Source organism: Cucumis melo, chromosome 10 (assembly GCF_025177605.1).
Source record: "Cucumis melo cultivar AY chromosome 10, USDA_Cmelo_AY_1.0, whole genome shotgun sequence".
Lineage (NCBI taxonomy): Eukaryota > Viridiplantae > Streptophyta > Magnoliopsida > Cucurbitales > Cucurbitaceae > Cucumis > Cucumis melo.
Genome location: NC_066866.1, coordinates 15,951,276 through 15,969,043, shown reverse-complemented (window position 1 = coordinate 15,969,043; position 17,768 = coordinate 15,951,276). Strand labels below are relative to the sequence as shown.

The 17,768-nt window shown below is 33.6% G+C and overlaps 2 protein-coding genes across 3 annotated transcripts; one reads left to right on the top strand and one right to left on the bottom strand.

The window, feature by feature from the left end:
* Positions 1 to 2,857: 2,857 nt before the first annotated feature.
* LOC103499110 (SEC1 family transport protein SLY1) lies at positions 2,858 to 5,343 on the bottom strand. The gene is made up of 2 exons (XM_008462005.3): positions 5,169 to 5,343; positions 2,858 to 5,053 (listed from the first exon to the last, which is right to left on the bottom strand). The coding sequence occupies exons 1-2, from the start codon at positions 5,197 to 5,199 to the stop codon at positions 3,210 to 3,212; spliced, it is 1,875 nt and encodes a 624-aa protein (XP_008460227.1). The 5' UTR covers positions 5,200 to 5,343; the 3' UTR covers positions 2,858 to 3,209.
* Positions 5,344 to 5,515: 172 nt separating this feature from the next.
* On the top strand, positions 5,516 to 8,457 carry LOC103499109 (uncharacterized). Of its 2 annotated transcripts, none has more exons than XM_008462004.3 (6): positions 5,516 to 5,695; positions 6,129 to 6,209; positions 7,255 to 7,383; positions 7,756 to 7,818; positions 7,990 to 8,114; positions 8,193 to 8,457. In XM_008462004.3, the coding sequence occupies exons 1-6, from the start codon at positions 5,549 to 5,551 to the stop codon at positions 8,386 to 8,388; spliced, it is 741 nt and encodes a 246-aa protein (XP_008460226.1). In that variant the 5' UTR covers positions 5,516 to 5,548; the 3' UTR covers positions 8,389 to 8,457. The 2 variants fall into 2 exon arrangements, with proteins under 2 accessions (XP_008460226.1, XP_050947363.1); XM_051091406.1 differs by having other exon boundaries at positions 5,531 to 5,695; positions 8,207 to 8,457.
* Positions 8,458 to 17,768: the final 9,311 nt, after the last annotated feature.

The window sequence follows — 17,768 nt, the reverse complement described above, 5'->3', positions numbered from 1 at the left end:
CTCTTGATGCCTCTACCATCCCTAGTTACATCTCTGGATATATATGTTGAAGTTCATATACTATCTTTTCTCTTAGTAAAGATGAATAACGTGTTTATGTTTTAATCTTTAATTAAGTCACGCTACCTTTCGACACTTTAATGTCACAAACATTCTTGTTTCTAGATATGGATGCTAAGGTTCATATCAAACTTTTATTTCTAAAGTCAACCTTTTACTTATTTAAAGTAATATAAGTCACTTGCTCTCTCGAATAGTTAACTATCAATACTTAACACAATCTCTCAACTGAATTAAGTGTTTAATGTAGCATAGATTAAACAAGATGAATGTATTGTTCATACCTACTCTTTAAAATAAACTTTATCTTTTTACTTCATTCTAGAACCAACATGGAAAATAAAAAGATGAAAGATGGATAATGAAGAGTGTTTATATTCCTATGATAAATTGTTGGTCTTTCAACCATTCAATTCGACATCCAAATATAATAAAATCAAAATACAAATAGAAACGAAGAAAGTTGTGTCGAGCTACAAGATGCAATCTCTTGCATCTTTTGGCTCCATTGCAATCTACTCTAAAATACAAGTGGAAAGGAAGAAAGTTGCGTCGAGCTGCAAGATGCAATCTCTTGCATCTTTTGGCTCCATTACAATCTACTCTAAGAGTGGTATTAGGTGAAGGAATAGATGAGCTCCATCTCCGTATCCAAAGAAGAATTAAACTCTCACCTAAAACTTCAATGAAACCAAAGAGGAAAGGGAACGGGGTAGTAATTTGACAGATCTTCGACTTAGAAAGAATTCTCCAATATGAGGTATGTGTGTATAACGTCAAGCTCCTGTAGGCTATTGATAGGTGTTGAACTTGAATATTTCAAGCATACAAATTTTGATCTCTTCTAACACTGAACATTAAATTTCGTGTCTTGTCGCGTCGTTTCATAGCATCATAGATCCATATGATTGGGCATAATCTAGACTTTGGCAGCTACCAACTTGCTACTTGAATGATTACCAACCATGTTGGTTGTCTTGTCGTTTCATTGTTTTATTTGTTCATTGTCTGGTCCTTTGGTTCGCACTTGCCATGTTGATCAAATGCAAGTATTGATCACTGCTTCTTTTCTTATTTCTCTCTGTAGCCAATCTCTTCAAATTTTCTTCTTCTTCTTCTTTTTTTTTTTTATCTTAAACCTGCTTTCAAAACATTAAAACTAATAAGAAACATGAATTTGTACTCTTCTGTAAACTTATGTTCGCATAATAAGTTTTTTCATATAAATTCATGATAATTCATCGTCTTAAATCTCAACTTGGCTTCATTGTTTTAAATAAAATTATACAATAACTCACATTGCTCAAGATATCACATTTCAACAAACAGTTTGAAGTATCGATTTAATTTGGCGCTAACATAAACTAAGTGAAAATCAACATGTGATTATTGATCATCAAAAATTAAAAAAGGATACCACAATTCATCAAGGAGGTCTTCCCGGCTCTGAAAATTTCAACATATTCACAAATATTAAAGACATTTTAAAGGTGAAACAAGCAAATGAAGCTCAATCTTCAAATTGATAACTTTAGACTCGATTTAACACGACCCATCTCAAATGAAAACTTTTACAAATAATTATTAATTCATATGAAAGTGTGTCTAGACAAGATAAACAGAAAGAGGGATTAGAAAAATAGTTCGATGTATAGCTCTTGCTCAAGGAACAGAAGTTAACAAATAGTGGAAAATAATATATACAAAACATGAAATACATTTTTCTACAAAGCATCTACTACCTATTTTGTAGTATGAAAAGGAACTTTTTAGACCTTCTCTCTTTTACATCCAAATAAAACTATTTGTTGTGTGTTAGAAGCTTGCGTTTGTACATCATTGAATATTCTTTGTTATAATAGTCACATGTAAGCATACAAAAGATTCCTCAATCTGAACCAAAATGTAAGATCCTTTAGTACAGAGTAGACCAGTGAGTAAAATGAAAAGTACAACATTATCACACGTCTACCTGTTCCTCTAAAGTCACCCAGATTAGCAAAAAAGGGGAGAGAACAAGAAAAGGTAGCAAATCATTTATACACACAAAAAATAATAATAATAATAATAATAAATAAATAAATAGAACAAATCTCGAAGATTAACCAGATCCATAAGGAAGAATAGAAATGGACCAAGTACAAAAGGAAATGGTTACGAGATTTACACATGAAAAAAAGGATAAGTTAATGAGATTACAAAACCTGTCCTACGACAGCGATGGGAGGAAGAGCTTCCCAGAGGAGCAATCCTCGCCTCGCCACCATGATCTCTCGAGACAGTGCAAGCTTACTGGATTCAGTTGACTAAACTGATCAAGCTTCCATGGTAGCCATTGAAAGATGGAAATACAACGAAGATTTGAGGGTTTTTTTTTTATGGGAAAAGGAGAATGTAATAAGATGTGTTATAATGTCATAGGTTTTCTTTTATTTAATAATTACATCAGTTTCTCTGAATCTCATGAAATGTACCTATAAAATGTCAATCCAAAACTGACATTAAAGATCTACTCTTTTTTTTTTTTTTTAAATGTTTGACGTCAGTCAAAAATTGACATCAAAGATCCACTTTTTTTTCTACCCTCCTGACATTGTACATCTGAACCTTCTTTTTTGGAACGACATCAAAGGTTAAATCTCTTGTAGTTAAAAAAGGAATGCGTATGATATTAAAAAAATAGTAAAGAAATGAAGCCACTCAAAAATTAAAATGAGAACCACAACCAAATCAAGCAAAGCAAAACTGATTTTAGGAAAGTGAATAGCCCTACAAAGAGAAATGAAAATACCTACAATTACACATATAATAATCTTTGTAGATATCATTTAACAAAGAAATTTAGGACAAGCTTTGACAAAAGAATGTTTGGCAAAGGAATTTCCAAATACATAAAACTCTAAAGAATACAAAAAGTTATTAAATGGACAAACTAACATCTACAACGAAGGCATTCTTCCCAGATTATCGAAGGTTGAGGTCAATCAAGAGTCTGATTTTAAGAACATGAAAGTTGCCTTGAAAACAACTGAGGTGGGTAGATTCTATAACCCAAGATATTCTTGTGCAGATTTGCACCAATTTCTTTAATGAATTAGCCAATCCTAGGCACTGCAGTGGACAAAGAAATTTTACAGAAAGGGGTTCAGTTAACGACCTGGAGGAGGAGGAGGAGCAGCCACATTGCCAAATCCCATCTTCTGCCCCAAAAGCGAAAGCTGCTCCACAAACTCAACTCCGGTGAGAATTTCGGTGCTACCGTATATTATATGCTTGACTGGCTGCTGATTCATTGACAGTTCTTGCAAGCTCCCGTACTCGACATAGTTACCCCCTCCAATCATGAAAACAATGGCTTCCTTAAATGGTCCTTTCAAATGGCTACTACTTGTTCCAGAACTCGACTTTGGAGCACGTGGGTCAAATGTGAGGAAAGTATCAATTTCAGGGTTCGGTCTTCCATCCATCAGCCCCTCAACCGTCCTAGTCAGTGCAAGCTGCCTATCACTAGATAAAAGATTTTTAACACCAGCAGTCACTGCACTTATTGACTGTCCATATAGTTTTTCAGCCCAATCCACAAGGTTGCTTCTGCTAGCTGAATTTGCTGATGAGAATGAGGCATTCAAAGACTTGATTTTCTTGACATATTGAAATGCACTGGTATCAACCTCCGATTCCCTCAGAGCAGCTTCCACAGCTTCAACTTCAGATGGATTTAAAGTTTCAGAAGAGATGAGATATATAACAGCAAATCGGAGCTTATCCGTTTTAGTACCCTTCCCTTTGAGTACACTCAAGAGTTCATTTCTATCGATCCCTCCTCTGACCATCATGTCATTCTCCTTTTTAGCATATGAATCAAGTGACCTGTCCTTGATCGCACCTAATAATACTGTAGCAATGTTTGTATGCTTATCAATAACTTGCTTCCTTTCAGTCAATTCTGGCAATGAGTTCACTGCATTCATCAAATGCTTTGTGTTCCCAATCAAATCTGTTCCATCAAACTCAGCTCCATCAGTACCACCAGTTCTTCTATTCACCTCATCAACATCCTTTTTATACTTATTCAACTGAGTCTCAATCTCCACTGCAACTTCTGGAAACTCCAAAGATCCATTTGCCACCCAAAATGGGTCTGAACTATCTAATTCATATGATTTCATCCCACCCTTTTCACCCTGCACATTCAATCTATTCAACTTCAATCCTAGAACATCATGAACTAAAGGTCTATACCTAAAATCATGCTGTATTCCTACAGATAACTCAAAATTTCGATCAAACAGACACAAAATCGGACGCTGGAAGGAGCTAGCAAATCCTCCACCCTCTGTAAATAAATTGTTCTTCGACAACAAATGATCTCTCAACCTCTGATCCAATGCCGAGGCAACCATTTCCGCCGGTCCTCCTCGCTGGCATCGAATGACAGGCACTACAGCAAGCGTAGCCAAAACACTAAACAACCCACTCACGATTCTCTCAATAATCTCCTCGATTTCACGATCTCCAGCAGAGGGATCGTTCAATTGGAGATATATACTCTTCTGTGCTAACGAAAACAAGTTATCTTCCAACGTAACAAACTCCAAATACTGGTCATGAACCTTCGAGATTCGTTGTACCGAATCCGAATTCAGCGTCCCAGATGCGAGATCCTCAAGAAGAGGACGAGGAATAGAAGAAGAGAAGTTTATGTAAAAGCTATCGTAGAGAAAACGAGAAGCATCAGCAACAATTCTATCTATGTTGATCTTAGTCGGTTGGACGAAATAGACGGCGGGCACATCGTGAACAGGTTTTCGATCCTTGTCGATGAGAAAATAAAGAGTGATCCCATGTTTGCGAAGATCCTTGACGTGAATTAAAGGGGACAGTATGTTCTGGCAAAATCTGTCGAAGATCAAGATCTTGTAAACCTCTTCTTCGTTCCCGGCCGAAGTTGAGTTCACCGGCTGGTTCAAATTCAACATTCGAATTATACATTCTGCAATCGCAAGAAGTTTAAATCAAATTCCAGTTTGAAAACACCAATGCAGCATCAAATTTCGTTTCCATCACTGCTCAAAACTGGGATCTAAAGAGAAACAAAGAGAAATCACCTGTTTGCTTCTGGCGAAGGTTCAAAGCCATGGCGATTCGTACCCCAGTAAAATTCAGTCCCTTTTGTTGTCCAGAGGAAAGAAATCGGAAGCTTCGAGATTTTGGAGGATTCGTTCTTTCAATTCGCCGAAGCAGAGTTCTCGAAATGCGACGGTGGGTTGAAGGGAGAATGAGATATCTGAATGTATACTTCTTCCATACGGGCGCTTGTTGTTTATTTTATCTTAACAGCCAATACACGTTTGCCACGTCAACATAATGACTTGGTATTTTGACCCCATGTAAACGTGGAAGCTTTCCATTGGCTAAAATGTACAATAACTTCTCAAATAACGTTTAGTGTTTAGTGTTGCATCATGTTTAGTGTTGCATCAAATTCATGAAAAGGATTACAAATACCGGAGAAGCACAGAGGGGAGTTCAGGATCAGGGAATGGCAACGGCGTCGTTTCTGCGCAACCGATACTGGATTCTCAGGCATGGCAAGAGCATCCCAAATGAGAAGGGCCTCATTGTGTCCTCTATAGTTTGTGACTATGGCCCTTTTTCTTCTCTTTCTACTCACTTGTTTTATTCTCTGCTTGTTGTTTGGATTGTAAGAAAATGGCGTTTTACTGGATTCTTGTCTGATTTTAATATGTTTGTGGAGAATTTTTCTCAGATTCCGAAGTTTCTTTTATTGTTCTGAAAAATGGGTTTTTGATATGGCTGTGGTTGAGGATTGTTTTGCTGCTTCTCTTACGTTCTTCTTTTCCTTTCAACCTAATTGTGTTTTGGAAATGAATTGGGCTGTGCGTGAATGCTGATTTTAGGCTTCGTATTGTGGTGAGTTTGCTTGAATGTCTGTTTGTTCAGGGTATATGCCTGTGATAAGACATGTTTATGGAGGTTTCGCTTGTCAGTTAGATTGAGAAGAAGAGTGAAGAATAGGTAATTGACTGAGTTTGATTCTGCTGTAGGAAAATGGTATCCTTCCGGAGTATCAACTTGACCCCGAGGGTGTTGAACAGGCACGGTTGGCTGGAATACAGTTCTTAAAGGTATTCTATTTTTGTCCTTAATCTATGTTTCTTCAGGCTGTATTTCTGTAGTAGTCCTTAGATTGTGCAAATGACCGATTATACAAAGTTGGGTATGTGTAAACTGTATTCTTAAGGGTATAGAAAATGGAACAAAATGACTTTTCGGATGTTAAGCCTTAGCATAGCTCGAATTAACTTTAAAGTTAATATGTTGTAGAAAGAGTGAAAGTAGCTTAGCTTGTCAAATGCAAATAAAGTAGTTTTTGTTTTCTGGTTCTAGTCTATACAAATCTAATTCATCAGCCTTGTTTTTTCTTCCCAAAAGTAAAAATGAAATCCTTTTCTTTTGAAACGCTTCTTGAGTTTGTAAATATTGATTTCAGTATGTCTAGTAATACTACGTTTTACAGATCATTTAATCACACTTGGTAGAAACAATTTTAAGAACAAAAACAAGAAACTTCTATCAACAGTATGGTTTCACTGATTTTTCTTTCTGCTGAGGTAGACAAGGAAAGTCAGATTGTCTAACCATTTCAAGGAAATAAAGGAAATTTTTATATTTGTATGCAGTAGAATTGAGAGTCGAGACACATTGACATTAGTTTAGTTTATTTAATCTTTATGTAACTGCAACAGATAGGTTTAATTTGTTTTGCTTTCAGTATAACTCATGAAGCCCCTTGTTCTCTTTAGGTAGTAGCCACGTTATGTTTAATACTGATTAGGGAAGAACATGGGGGTTTTGGCCTTCATGATCATGATAATTAACCCGATACAATCAAAACTTATCTGGCCATTTAATTATGTGACATGTTTATAATTTTATGCTTTATGAACTATATGGGAGGATTCAAGGTAGTATGGGATGACCAATGTGGTACTTAAATGGCTTGACCCTCCCACCCCAATAATTAACTTTTGGGATATGGTTCTCCAAGGAAAGTACCTAACACTATCATCTCTATCATCGTCGAGTCTATCTCAATCGGTCTTTTTTGTCATTCTTGGTCACTTTTGACAAGGAAAATAATGATGCATCAAAGCAATATTACAAGTGCAGGAATTGAAGGAAAATTCTATTTTGCTCGAAAATGTTCGGATTTGCTATTCACCATTCTCTAGAACGATTCATACAGCTAAAGTTGCTGCATCTGTACTGAATCTTCCATTTGAAGATCCCCAGTGTAAGGTAAATAACTGTCATATTTCATTTGTGTTTCTTTAAATGGTCTTGGTTGGGTCAAATTTCGGGTTCAATATCTTCTTCTGTTTATTATAAGATAAATTGATAAAACCCGGATATATTAAATATAAAAAATAACAAAAACACAATAAACCAATTGATTTGAGGTACTTGGACCCTCAAGAACCCTTCATGAGATCACACTCAAAGCCTATCTTAAGATCACTCTCAAGCTAGTTCATGTACCAAATATTGCTTTATCTTCCCCATTCCCCAATCCCTGTATAAACCAACAAATATAAGTATCTAATTGTTATTATGCCCTTTATATTTTAATAACCCCTAATACCAATCCAATCATAAAACTTTGATTTGCAGATGATAGAGAATCTGAGGGAACGCTACTTTGGTCCTTCTTTTGAGCTCTCCTCTCATGAGAAAGTAAGATAGCGATTATTTGTTCCGACTTAAATGTGTTTTTGGTTACATGAAAATAAATTAGAGTGAATTTGAAGGTTGAATGAATAGAGAAAGTTAGCAAGAGTTTTGTGTTTGGAGTTGGTGACAAAAGAGTGGTGGTGTTGATTTTGTGTGTGTTGGATCATGTAAAAGTATGAAGATATCTGGGCTCTTGATGAGGAAGATCCATTCAAGCGGCCTGAAGGTGGAGAAAGCGTTGAAGATGTTGCTTCAAGGCTTGCCCAAGCAATTCTTGAAATTGAGTCACTATTTCAAGGGTATTCTTTTTTCCGCTTATTATAGATGAAGTATTGTTCGCTGTTGTTTGAAATTCATATTACAATAAGTATATGCAGGTGTGCAATCTTAGTGGTAAGCCATGGGGATCCCCTACAAATTTTTCAGGCAATGATGGGATCGGCCGCCAAGCAAGATGGATCAACTTCTTCTAATGATTTGTCGTCAATATTCCAAGCCCTCATTACCAAACCAGTTCTCTCCAACCACCGACAATTTGCACTCCTCACCGGAGAACTTCGACCTCTCCCTTGAATTCCCATAACTTCTCAAAGGATTTATTCAAGGAACATCATAGCTTAAATGATGCTTCTTTTTTTTTTTTTTTCTTTCTTTCTTTCTTTTTTTTCTCTTTTTAATTATATTAATATTTATTCTAAATTTAGGTTTACTTTTTCATCCTGAGCAATTAAATTCAAAGTTTTATTACTTCCTTATTGGATAGTGGTTAAATTTCATTAAATATCCACAAAATATAATCATAAAAAGACATATTTTTAATTTTATTATATTAATTACCAACTATTTACAGAGTTAATGACTATAGTAATTATATTTTAATTTAATAGTAGAATCTTAAGGATTTCTGTAACCTCCTTTGCTTCTATATAACTATATAGATAGTATCTCTTCTTAGGTTGTTTAACTCCCGATTTTTTTTTTCTTCATGTTTGTTGTATTATGTACTTGCGAGAGTTGCGAGAGTTGCGAGAGAAGATACTTCAACAAAATATATGTTCTCAAAGATATGTATAATTTATTCTTATTACATGTTTTAAGTTATTTTATAATCAAAAAATTGCTTCCTACTATGTGTTTTATTTTCTTTCAGGTTAAAATTCTTTAATTTCAATTTTCAAGAAAAAAGTCTTAGGAATGTCACAAAATTGTTCGCCACTTTCACATCCTATGAAACTACCACCGTAAAAATTATTTTTTTATTTCGTTACGTCTTTTGACCTACCTTTATCAATATTGAGTCTATTACTCTCAAATTTTAATTACTTTAATTTATAAGAATGTAAAATTCTAATAATATGAAAAAATATATTGATTATGAAAAGGAATATTTATTTTAAAAATAATTATTTTACATTAATTATATTTTATCATGAAATTTCAAAAATCATATAAATCTCAATCGTGATCATTTTTTCATATTTTTTTCAACTAAATGCCTATATTTATACTATATTTAAAAGCAATGATCCAATAAACACATTTCTGGACAACTACACTTCTCTCACTAATTTCAATCATTACTAAAATGTCACCAACAAAATTTGAATAACGATTGAAAAAAACCACGGAAGAGTTACATTTTAACAAACATTCTGTGATTATTTTTTATATTTCTAAATTTACAAATGATGTCCTTCCTACTTTAATAATACTTTAATAATTAGTTGAGTTGAAAAAAAAAGTGAAGATTAAGGTATGTAATAAACTGTAAAAAATCATCAAAATAGCAAAATATTGAATAACAAACAGAAAAATAGCAAATTCAAAAAATAATTTAATTTATAGCAAAATCATCTGCTGGATAATTTTTTTGAATTTTGTTTACCCAAATATACTCCTTTACAAAGGACAATTTGTCGTATATAGATATAGTGTATTTGTATAGGTCAAGGCAAAATTTAAATCAATTCACAATTTTTTATATTTCATATTATTTATCAAAACTTTATAAAATAACACATATTAAATATTTTTAATAACAATTTGAATCTACATTTTATATCTTCTCTTAAAATCGTCAATTTGAAATCAAATTTTACCTTGTATCCCTAAAATAATGTCAAATATTATTCTTTTCCTTTTTTCCTCGCTATGATTCTTTCATTGTCTTCCTTCGCTGCGATTCATCGTCTTTCTTCTTTTTCTCTTCTTTTTTTCTGCTGTGATTTTTTTTCATCGTCTTTCTTCTTTTCTGATTCTTTTTTTACGTCGTTTAATCTTTCCATCGTCTTTCCTCTTTTTTTTTTCACTGTCATTTCTTTCCATTGTCTTTCTTCTTTTTCACTTTTTTTTTACGTCGTTCAAATTTGGGTAATCAAATCTAAATGACCGTGTACAAAAGATAGCAAATTCTAAAAGATCATGTATAAAAAAATTTGAAAAAAATCATTCAGATTAGAGTAGCCAAATGTAAATGATCGTGTAAAAAAATAAATCATCGGTAGACAAATGTAAAACGATCGTGTACCAAAAGAATTAAAAAACTGTTTAGCCAAAATTAAACGATCGTGTAAACAAATCTAAACAATCGTGTAAAAAAGAATAAACGATCGTGTAGCAAAAGAATTTTAAAAAATTGTTTAGCCAAACCTAAACGATTATGTAATCAAATTTGGAAAGAAAAAATCATTTAGATTTGGGTCCACATCTAAACGATCGTGTAACTACATTTTAATGTAACCAAATTAAATGATCGTGTAACACAAATGATAGAATTGAAAAAATAAATTGTAGTCATATCTAAACGATCGTGTACCAAACAATAGTCAAATCTAAACGATCATGTAGCGGCATGGTTGACAGGACATTTTTGGTATTTTACTCAATAGACCTCTAGGCTTTTTTTGTTTTCAAAATTGTTCTATACCGTGTAAATATTTTGCCGCTTTGTTATATTTTTTTAAAAACGTCTTAAATATATATCATAAAGCTTAATGAGCATTCTTTATATACAATGTTTTTTTTTGTTACATTTCGAACATTTATAATATTTTCCTTTTTCTATAACATTATTAAACTTTTTGATCAAGCCATTTTATAGTCTAATTTGAATTTTTGTTGCCTGAAAAAGAAAACATATTAGATTTTGTATATTAAGTAAATTGTTGTATAAATATATTTTTAAGTAATAAATGTGAGGATGTGAGACAATATGAAAGAAAATAAATAGTAAATATTTATTTTATTTTATTTTATTTTTATATTGATCAAATAATAAATCATTTAATTTTTATGTGCAATAAAAAAAAGTTTTCATTGAGTATGTGGGTGGTGGCCGGTGGATTCTTTTTTTTTCCTTCTATTTATTAACACATTAAAAAAAACTTAACTAATAAGAACTATTTAGGTCTAGAAACACATGATAATAGTAAAGTTTAAGATTTTGAGAAATTGATAAAATAGTTAGAAAAAAAAATGATTCTCCTCTTAACTAATTTTGAAGATAAAATTGTGTTTTTTTTCGAGAAATGGTTTAATATAATTATGTAGAACAAATTAAAATGTAAAATTACAAAATTCAATGCTTTATTGGATGTGACTTGACAATTGACAATATATTGTATATCATTTTCTTACTTTCTTACATACAAAAATCAATTGTTGTTATGTACTACAAATTTAAAAAAAAAAAAAAGGAACTCAAAGAATTATCAAACTTGATTTCACAAAATTGACTTTGCATCATTTTTCTTTTTGTTCCACTACATCCATATCTTTGAGTTTTCCCTAACATTACAAAGTATTAACAATATTGCAACATAAAATATCATTGGGACCTTGTTAGAATTTATGTTCTAAAACTCGTAGTTTGTAATCATTTTATAATCAATAAAGTCGTTATTGAAAAATTAAATACTATAATCTTAAATTCGATAAATTAAGGTCCTAATGCTATTTTAAGTAAACTTGAACTTTATGTAGAGACGTAAATATAGATCAAGTTTGAGTAAATAGCCTAAATAGTCTATAGTATATGAATAAAAATTGGACACCTTATTCAGAGACACTATGGATGCGGCTCACTTTGTAGCTAGTACAGATGAGGGTAATCTTAAATTGTTCATGTAGAGACATAAAAGTGGGGGCATCCTATGTAAAGAGTTTAATAAGACTAAACCATGAAATAGTCACTTTTATGTTATAACGACGTTTACTGTTTAAAATTGACTATTTCGTTTTTTGTTGACTTAGGTAACTTAATATAAATCCTAAGGTAACTATGAACTCCTGTTCACATGAGATTATTCTTAGATTTGCATAGGTGAGGGCAGTTCTTTACCATTGGTCCAATAAGCCTCACATTTCATGGGTAAGATCGAATGGATAGTTGGTGACATAGGGTGCGAGACAAAATTCACTCCTACCCGCTTTAGGGTTAGTAGATAGGTTGTTCCCTTATGGACTGAATCCAAGTTTTAAATAAGGGGCCCTACCCTCTCATTGCCCTGAGAGGGATTCAGTTTATAGGTCGGAGCTTAAACTAATTGTTCAAATGGACCAGTGGTGATGGAACAAAAACATTAGAGAAACATGCAATGGAAGTCTAGGATCATGCTTTACTCTATATGCATCTAAACGATTTAGAAACTAACATGCTGCAACTAAACGACAGACCTAAATGAAGAATAGAGAAGGTAAACGATGAGCTTACCTTTGTATTCCTTAACTTCTTCTCCGTTCCAAAACTTCTTCTTGCCAGAAGATCACGAGCAAAGGACAACCACTATGTTGACCTACTAATCTCAGAACTAAGAACCGAGTTGTGGGACTCATTTTTATGAAGGAAAACTTAGAGAGATGGATGGAGAAAGGTGTATCGTTTAGAGACTTTTCATGAAAAGTTTCATCCACTCCTTATTCTGTAAATGGAAGTTTATAAAGAAAATTTACATGTAAAATGCATGCAATTTACTTTATGAAATCTCAACACCTAATTAATCCATTAACTATTAATGGAATTAGTGGCTTATAAATTCATTACAAACTGCCACATTTCTCACTAACATTTAGTAATAAATATAATAGTCAAAAGGGCAATTTGGTCATTTTGACTAATTAAGTCAAAGTAAAACTTTGACTTTTCTTAGCCAAAAGTCAACTTTTTGACTTTTTACTATTTTATCCGTCTTGAATAATTCCAACCTCCCGAGTATGAATCCGCATTCATTTTTCTAAAATTCAAATCATATTTGAATATAAATCCGATCAAAGTTTTGTTTTTCAAAGTAAAAAATCAACATGTTGACTTTTACAACTTTGACCGTTTCAAAACTTTCCAAGCTTCTAAATATGAATCCATATTCATATTTTTATTATTTAAATCATATTTAAACATAAAACTTAAAGTTTATATTTACCGACTAATAAACAGTTGGTTTAAGGTCCAACCTATAAACCTGAATTCTTCTCAGACCAATTAGAAGGTGAGGCCCCTTGTTCAAGACTTGGATTCAGTCCTTAAGGGAACAACCTATCTACTATCCTAGAAGTGGGTAGGAGTGAATTCCGTCTTGCACCCTATGTCCCTAGCTATTCACTCGGTCTTATCTCTGAAATGGGAGGCTTATTGGGCCAGGGATGATAAGCTGCCCTCACCTATGCAGATCTAAGGATACTACCAAATGAACAGAAGTTCATAGTTAGCTCAGGATTAAGATCAAGTTGCCTAGGTCATTATAATTGAAATAGTCAGTTTATATAGTTTACCGCGTTATAACTAAAAGTGACTATTTCGTAGTTCCAGTCTTATGCAAACCATTTACATAGGATGCCCCCACTTTCATGTCTCCACATGAACGATTTAGGATTACATCGTTTGCACTAACTATGGAGCGGGCCGCATCTATAGTGTTTTTCCAGAATAAGGCGCCCAACCTTATTCATACACTATAGACTATTTGGGCTATTAACTCGAACTTAATCCATGTTTATGTCTCTACATAAAGTTCAAGTGTATTGACAAACTTAGTAAAATAGCCTCGAGACCTTAATTTATTGGTTTTTAAGATTATAACATTCAATAATAAACTTATTGAATCAAATAACAAAGTATGAGTTTTAGGACAAAAATTCCAACAAACTCCCACTTGGACTAAAACTCCTAGTAGGATAAACAAAGTTAGAATTTTAACAATGAGAAAAGAATATATATATATATACAAGTACAATAAACATATATATTAAACTAGGGCACATTCCCAATAAGTCTCCCACTTGTACTAGTTTACAAACAATGTAGACCTAAACCATTTAGGTGGCTCTCAAACACTTTAGCCGTGAGAGCTTTTGTAAACGGATCAGCCATGTTTTGCTCGGATAAGATTTTTGTTACTGTAACATCTCCTCGATGTACGATTTCTCTAATAAGATGGTACTTTCGTTCAATGTGCTTTCCTCGTTTGTGACTTCTAGGTTCTCGTGAATTTGCAACTACACCACTGTTGTCACAGTATAAGGTGATTAGCATATGCATATTTGGAACAACTTCCAAATCTGTTAAGAACTTTTTAAGCCATACTGCTTCTTTTGTTGCTTCACAGGCTGCTACATATTTAGCTTCCATAGTGGAGTCGGCAAAACAGGATTGTTTTATGCTTCTCCATACTAATGCTCCTCCATTCAGAGTGAAAATTGATCCCGATGTAGATTTTCTAGCATTTTTATCAGATTGAAAATCAGAGTCAGTGTATCCAGTAAGGATCAGATCCTTAGAACCATACACAAGCATGTAGACTTTTGTTCTTCTAAGATATTTTAGAATATTCTTAACGGTTGTTCAATGATCACGTCCAGGATTGGACTGATATCTACTAACTATCCCTACTGAATAGCAAATGTCAGGTCTAGTACATAACATTGCATAAATCAGGCTTCCAACAGCAGAAGCATAGGGAATGTTACTCCTATCCTCAACTTCTTGAGGTGTCTTTGAACCTGTTCTTTTGATAAATGAATTCCATATTTGTACGACAACAGACCCTTTTCGAAATTTTGCATCTTATATCTTGACAACATTTTGTCTATATAAGATGTTTGAGACATGGCTAGTGTTTTGTTCTTTCGGTTTCGAACTATTTGGATACCAAGAACGTATTGAGCATTTCTTAAATCTTTCATTTGGAATTGCGTAGCTAGCCATTTCTTAATATCAGTTAGATGACCTACATCATTCCGAATGAGTAGAATGTCATCTACATAAAGAACTAAGAATGCGACAGTGGAATTGATGATCCTTTTGTAAACACAAGGTTCATCAACATTTTGTTCAAAACCATAAGATTTGATCGCAGTATCAAACCTTATCTTCCAGGATCTAGATGCTTGTTTTAATCATGGATTTTCGAAGCTTACAAACCTTTTGTTCTTTATCCTTTTGTATAAACCCCTCTGGTTGGACCATATAGATACTTTCCTCAAGATTTTCGTTCAAAAAGGCTGTCTTGACATCCATCTGCCAAATTTCATAATCATAAAAAGTGGCAATGGATAAAAGTATTCTAATTGACTTCAACATGGCAACAGGAGAGAACGTTTCTTTATAATCCACTCCCTCCTTTTGTGTATAACCTTTTGCCACTCGTTTTCTCTTGTAGATCCATTTACAACCAATCGGCTTTACATCATTTGGTTGATCTACTAGAGTCTAGACAGAATTGGAATACATTGATTCAATTTCGAGGTCCATGGCTTTGACCCATTGGTCACAGTCCACATCATTCATTGTCTGTTTATAGGTCAATGGATCCTTTATTCCATTATCAGGTATGACGATTTGAGCTTCACTTAAACCCAAATAGCGATCAGGCTGTCGTACAACCCTCCCACTACGTCGAGGTTCTCCCAACTCTTGAGAAAGATGTGTTTGACCAATATCCCTAGTTTTATCAACTACTTTAGTGGATGAACTAGGTCTATCTGTAGTATTCTTGGAAATTTCTTCTAATACTAGTTTACTGCAAGTTTGATGATTTCTTATGTGGTCTTCCTGTAAGAATGTAGCATTTATCGATACAAATACTTTATTTTCTTGAGGGTCATAAAACAAACCACCTTTAGATTCTTTTGGATAACCTACAAATAGGCATAATTTTAAACGACGTTCCAACTTCTTAGAATTTTGCACCAACACGTGTGCTGGACATCCCCAAATTCTAAAGTAATGTAAACTACCTTTACGCCCTTTCCTTAGCTCATAAGGTGTTTCAGAAACACTTTTAGAGGGAACATTGTTTAAAATATAGATAGTTGTTTCTAAAGCGTATCCCTAAAAATAATCTGGCAACTGAGCAAAACTCATCATAGAGCGAACCATGTCCAACAAAGTTCGATTTCTTCTTTCTGATACACCGTTCTGCTGAGGCATGCTAGGTGCAGAGAGCTGTGATTGGATTCCATGTTCTATCAAATAGTCTTGGAATTGCAAGTCCATATACTCTCCACCTCGATCTGATCGAAGTGTCTTTATAGTTTTACCTGATTCATTTTTAACTTCAGCCTTATATTCTTTGAATTTTTCAAAAGAATTAGACTTGTTCTGAATTAGGTAAACATGACCATACTTTGACATTCATTGGTCCACAGAGGTCCAAATGTACGAGCTCTAAAGGTGTTTTGGTTCTTAGACCTTTTCCAGTAAAAGATCTTTTGGTCATTTTTCCTTCAAGACAGGAATCACATGGAGGTAAAGAGTTATCTTCTAATTGACTTAGAAGTCCACTCTTAACCAATCTCTTAGTCCTATTGAGATTTATGTGACCAAGTCTTAAGTGCCACAAGAAGGCATTGGAAGAAACTTTTTGTCTTTTATTATGAGTTTCAGTTGTTCTAAACATTTCAATATTTAAGACAAAATTTGCTCGTGTTAGTCTTAACTTATATAAGTGTCTTCAAGTATAGCAGAACAAACATGAATACCTTTTCGGAAAACGAACGCTTCATTAATTTCAAAAGATATTCTGTCCATATGTTCTAACATACAAGAGATAGATATTAAATTTCTCTTCATTTGAGGTGCATACAAGACATTCTTGAGCATGATATATCTATCATCAAAAAACAACTTCAAGTCTCCCACTGCTTTAGCTGAGACCATTTCTCCAGTTCCAACTTTGAGAGTGACCTCGCCCTCAGAAAGCTTTTTCCAAGAACTATTTTCCTGAAATGAGAAGCAAATATGATTAGTGGCTCTTGAATCTAATATCCAGGTAGAATTTTCATTTTCCACTATATATGTTTCAAGAACAAGTAAATCATATTTACCTTATGCTTCCTTCTCTGCTTTTTCCTGAGCAAGGTATTTTGGGCAGTTTCTTAACCAATGCCCATTTTCACTACAGTGGTAACACTTACCTTTTTCTGTAGTCTTCTTTTCCCTGTTATGTTTGGGAGTCTTTCCCTTTCCCTTCTTTTCTATTTTTCGATTAGGTTTTGAGGGTCCAGCTTTATATTTAGAGGACAATTCTCTTGAGAATTTTCTTTTCGTAGTAGCAACATTTGCTTCTACTTCCTTTCCCTTACCCATGATAAGATTCTAGAAACGTTGGAGCTCATTTAGAAGGGTTATCAGAACTCTATCTTCTTGAGGGACGCATTTGTTTGAAATGGTATGAAGCTCTTCGGAAGAGACTCTAAGATAAAGTTAACCTGATTAGCCTCATCGATGGCACCACCATTTACCTCAGCAATATTCAAGTGCATCATCATGTCCAGGACATGTTCTCTAATAGAGGTCTCCTCCTTCATTCGCTTAGTGTAAATGTATTTAATTGTCTCGTGTCTTACGGACCATTCTTGTTGCCCAAACATTCCTTTTAATGAATCAATTATCTTTTTAGTCGTGGCTAAGGATTCATGTTTCTTTGCTAAAACATCAGACATGCTAGCAAGGATGTAGA

Bases quoted from the DNA above. Each gene is read 5' to 3' on its own strand.
- LOC103499110 (XM_008462005.3), bottom strand. From the start codon at position 5,199: ATGGCTTTGAACCTTCGCCAGAAGCAAACAG. The intron at 5,054-5,168 runs GTGATTTCTCTT...TTGCGATTGCAG, and splicing joins CCTTCGCCAGAAGCAAACAG to AATGTATAATTCGAATGTTG.
- LOC103499109 (XM_008462004.3), top strand. From the start codon at position 5,549: ATGAAAAGGATTACAAATACCGGAGAAGCACAGAGGGGAGTTCAGGAT. The intron at 5,696-6,128 runs GTTTGTGACTAT...ATTCTGCTGTAG, and splicing joins GCCTCATTGTGTCCTCTATA to GAAAATGGTATCCTTCCGGA. The intron at 7,819-7,989 runs GTAAGATAGCGA...ATCATGTAAAAG, and splicing joins AGCTCTCCTCTCATGAGAAA to TATGAAGATATCTGGGCTCT.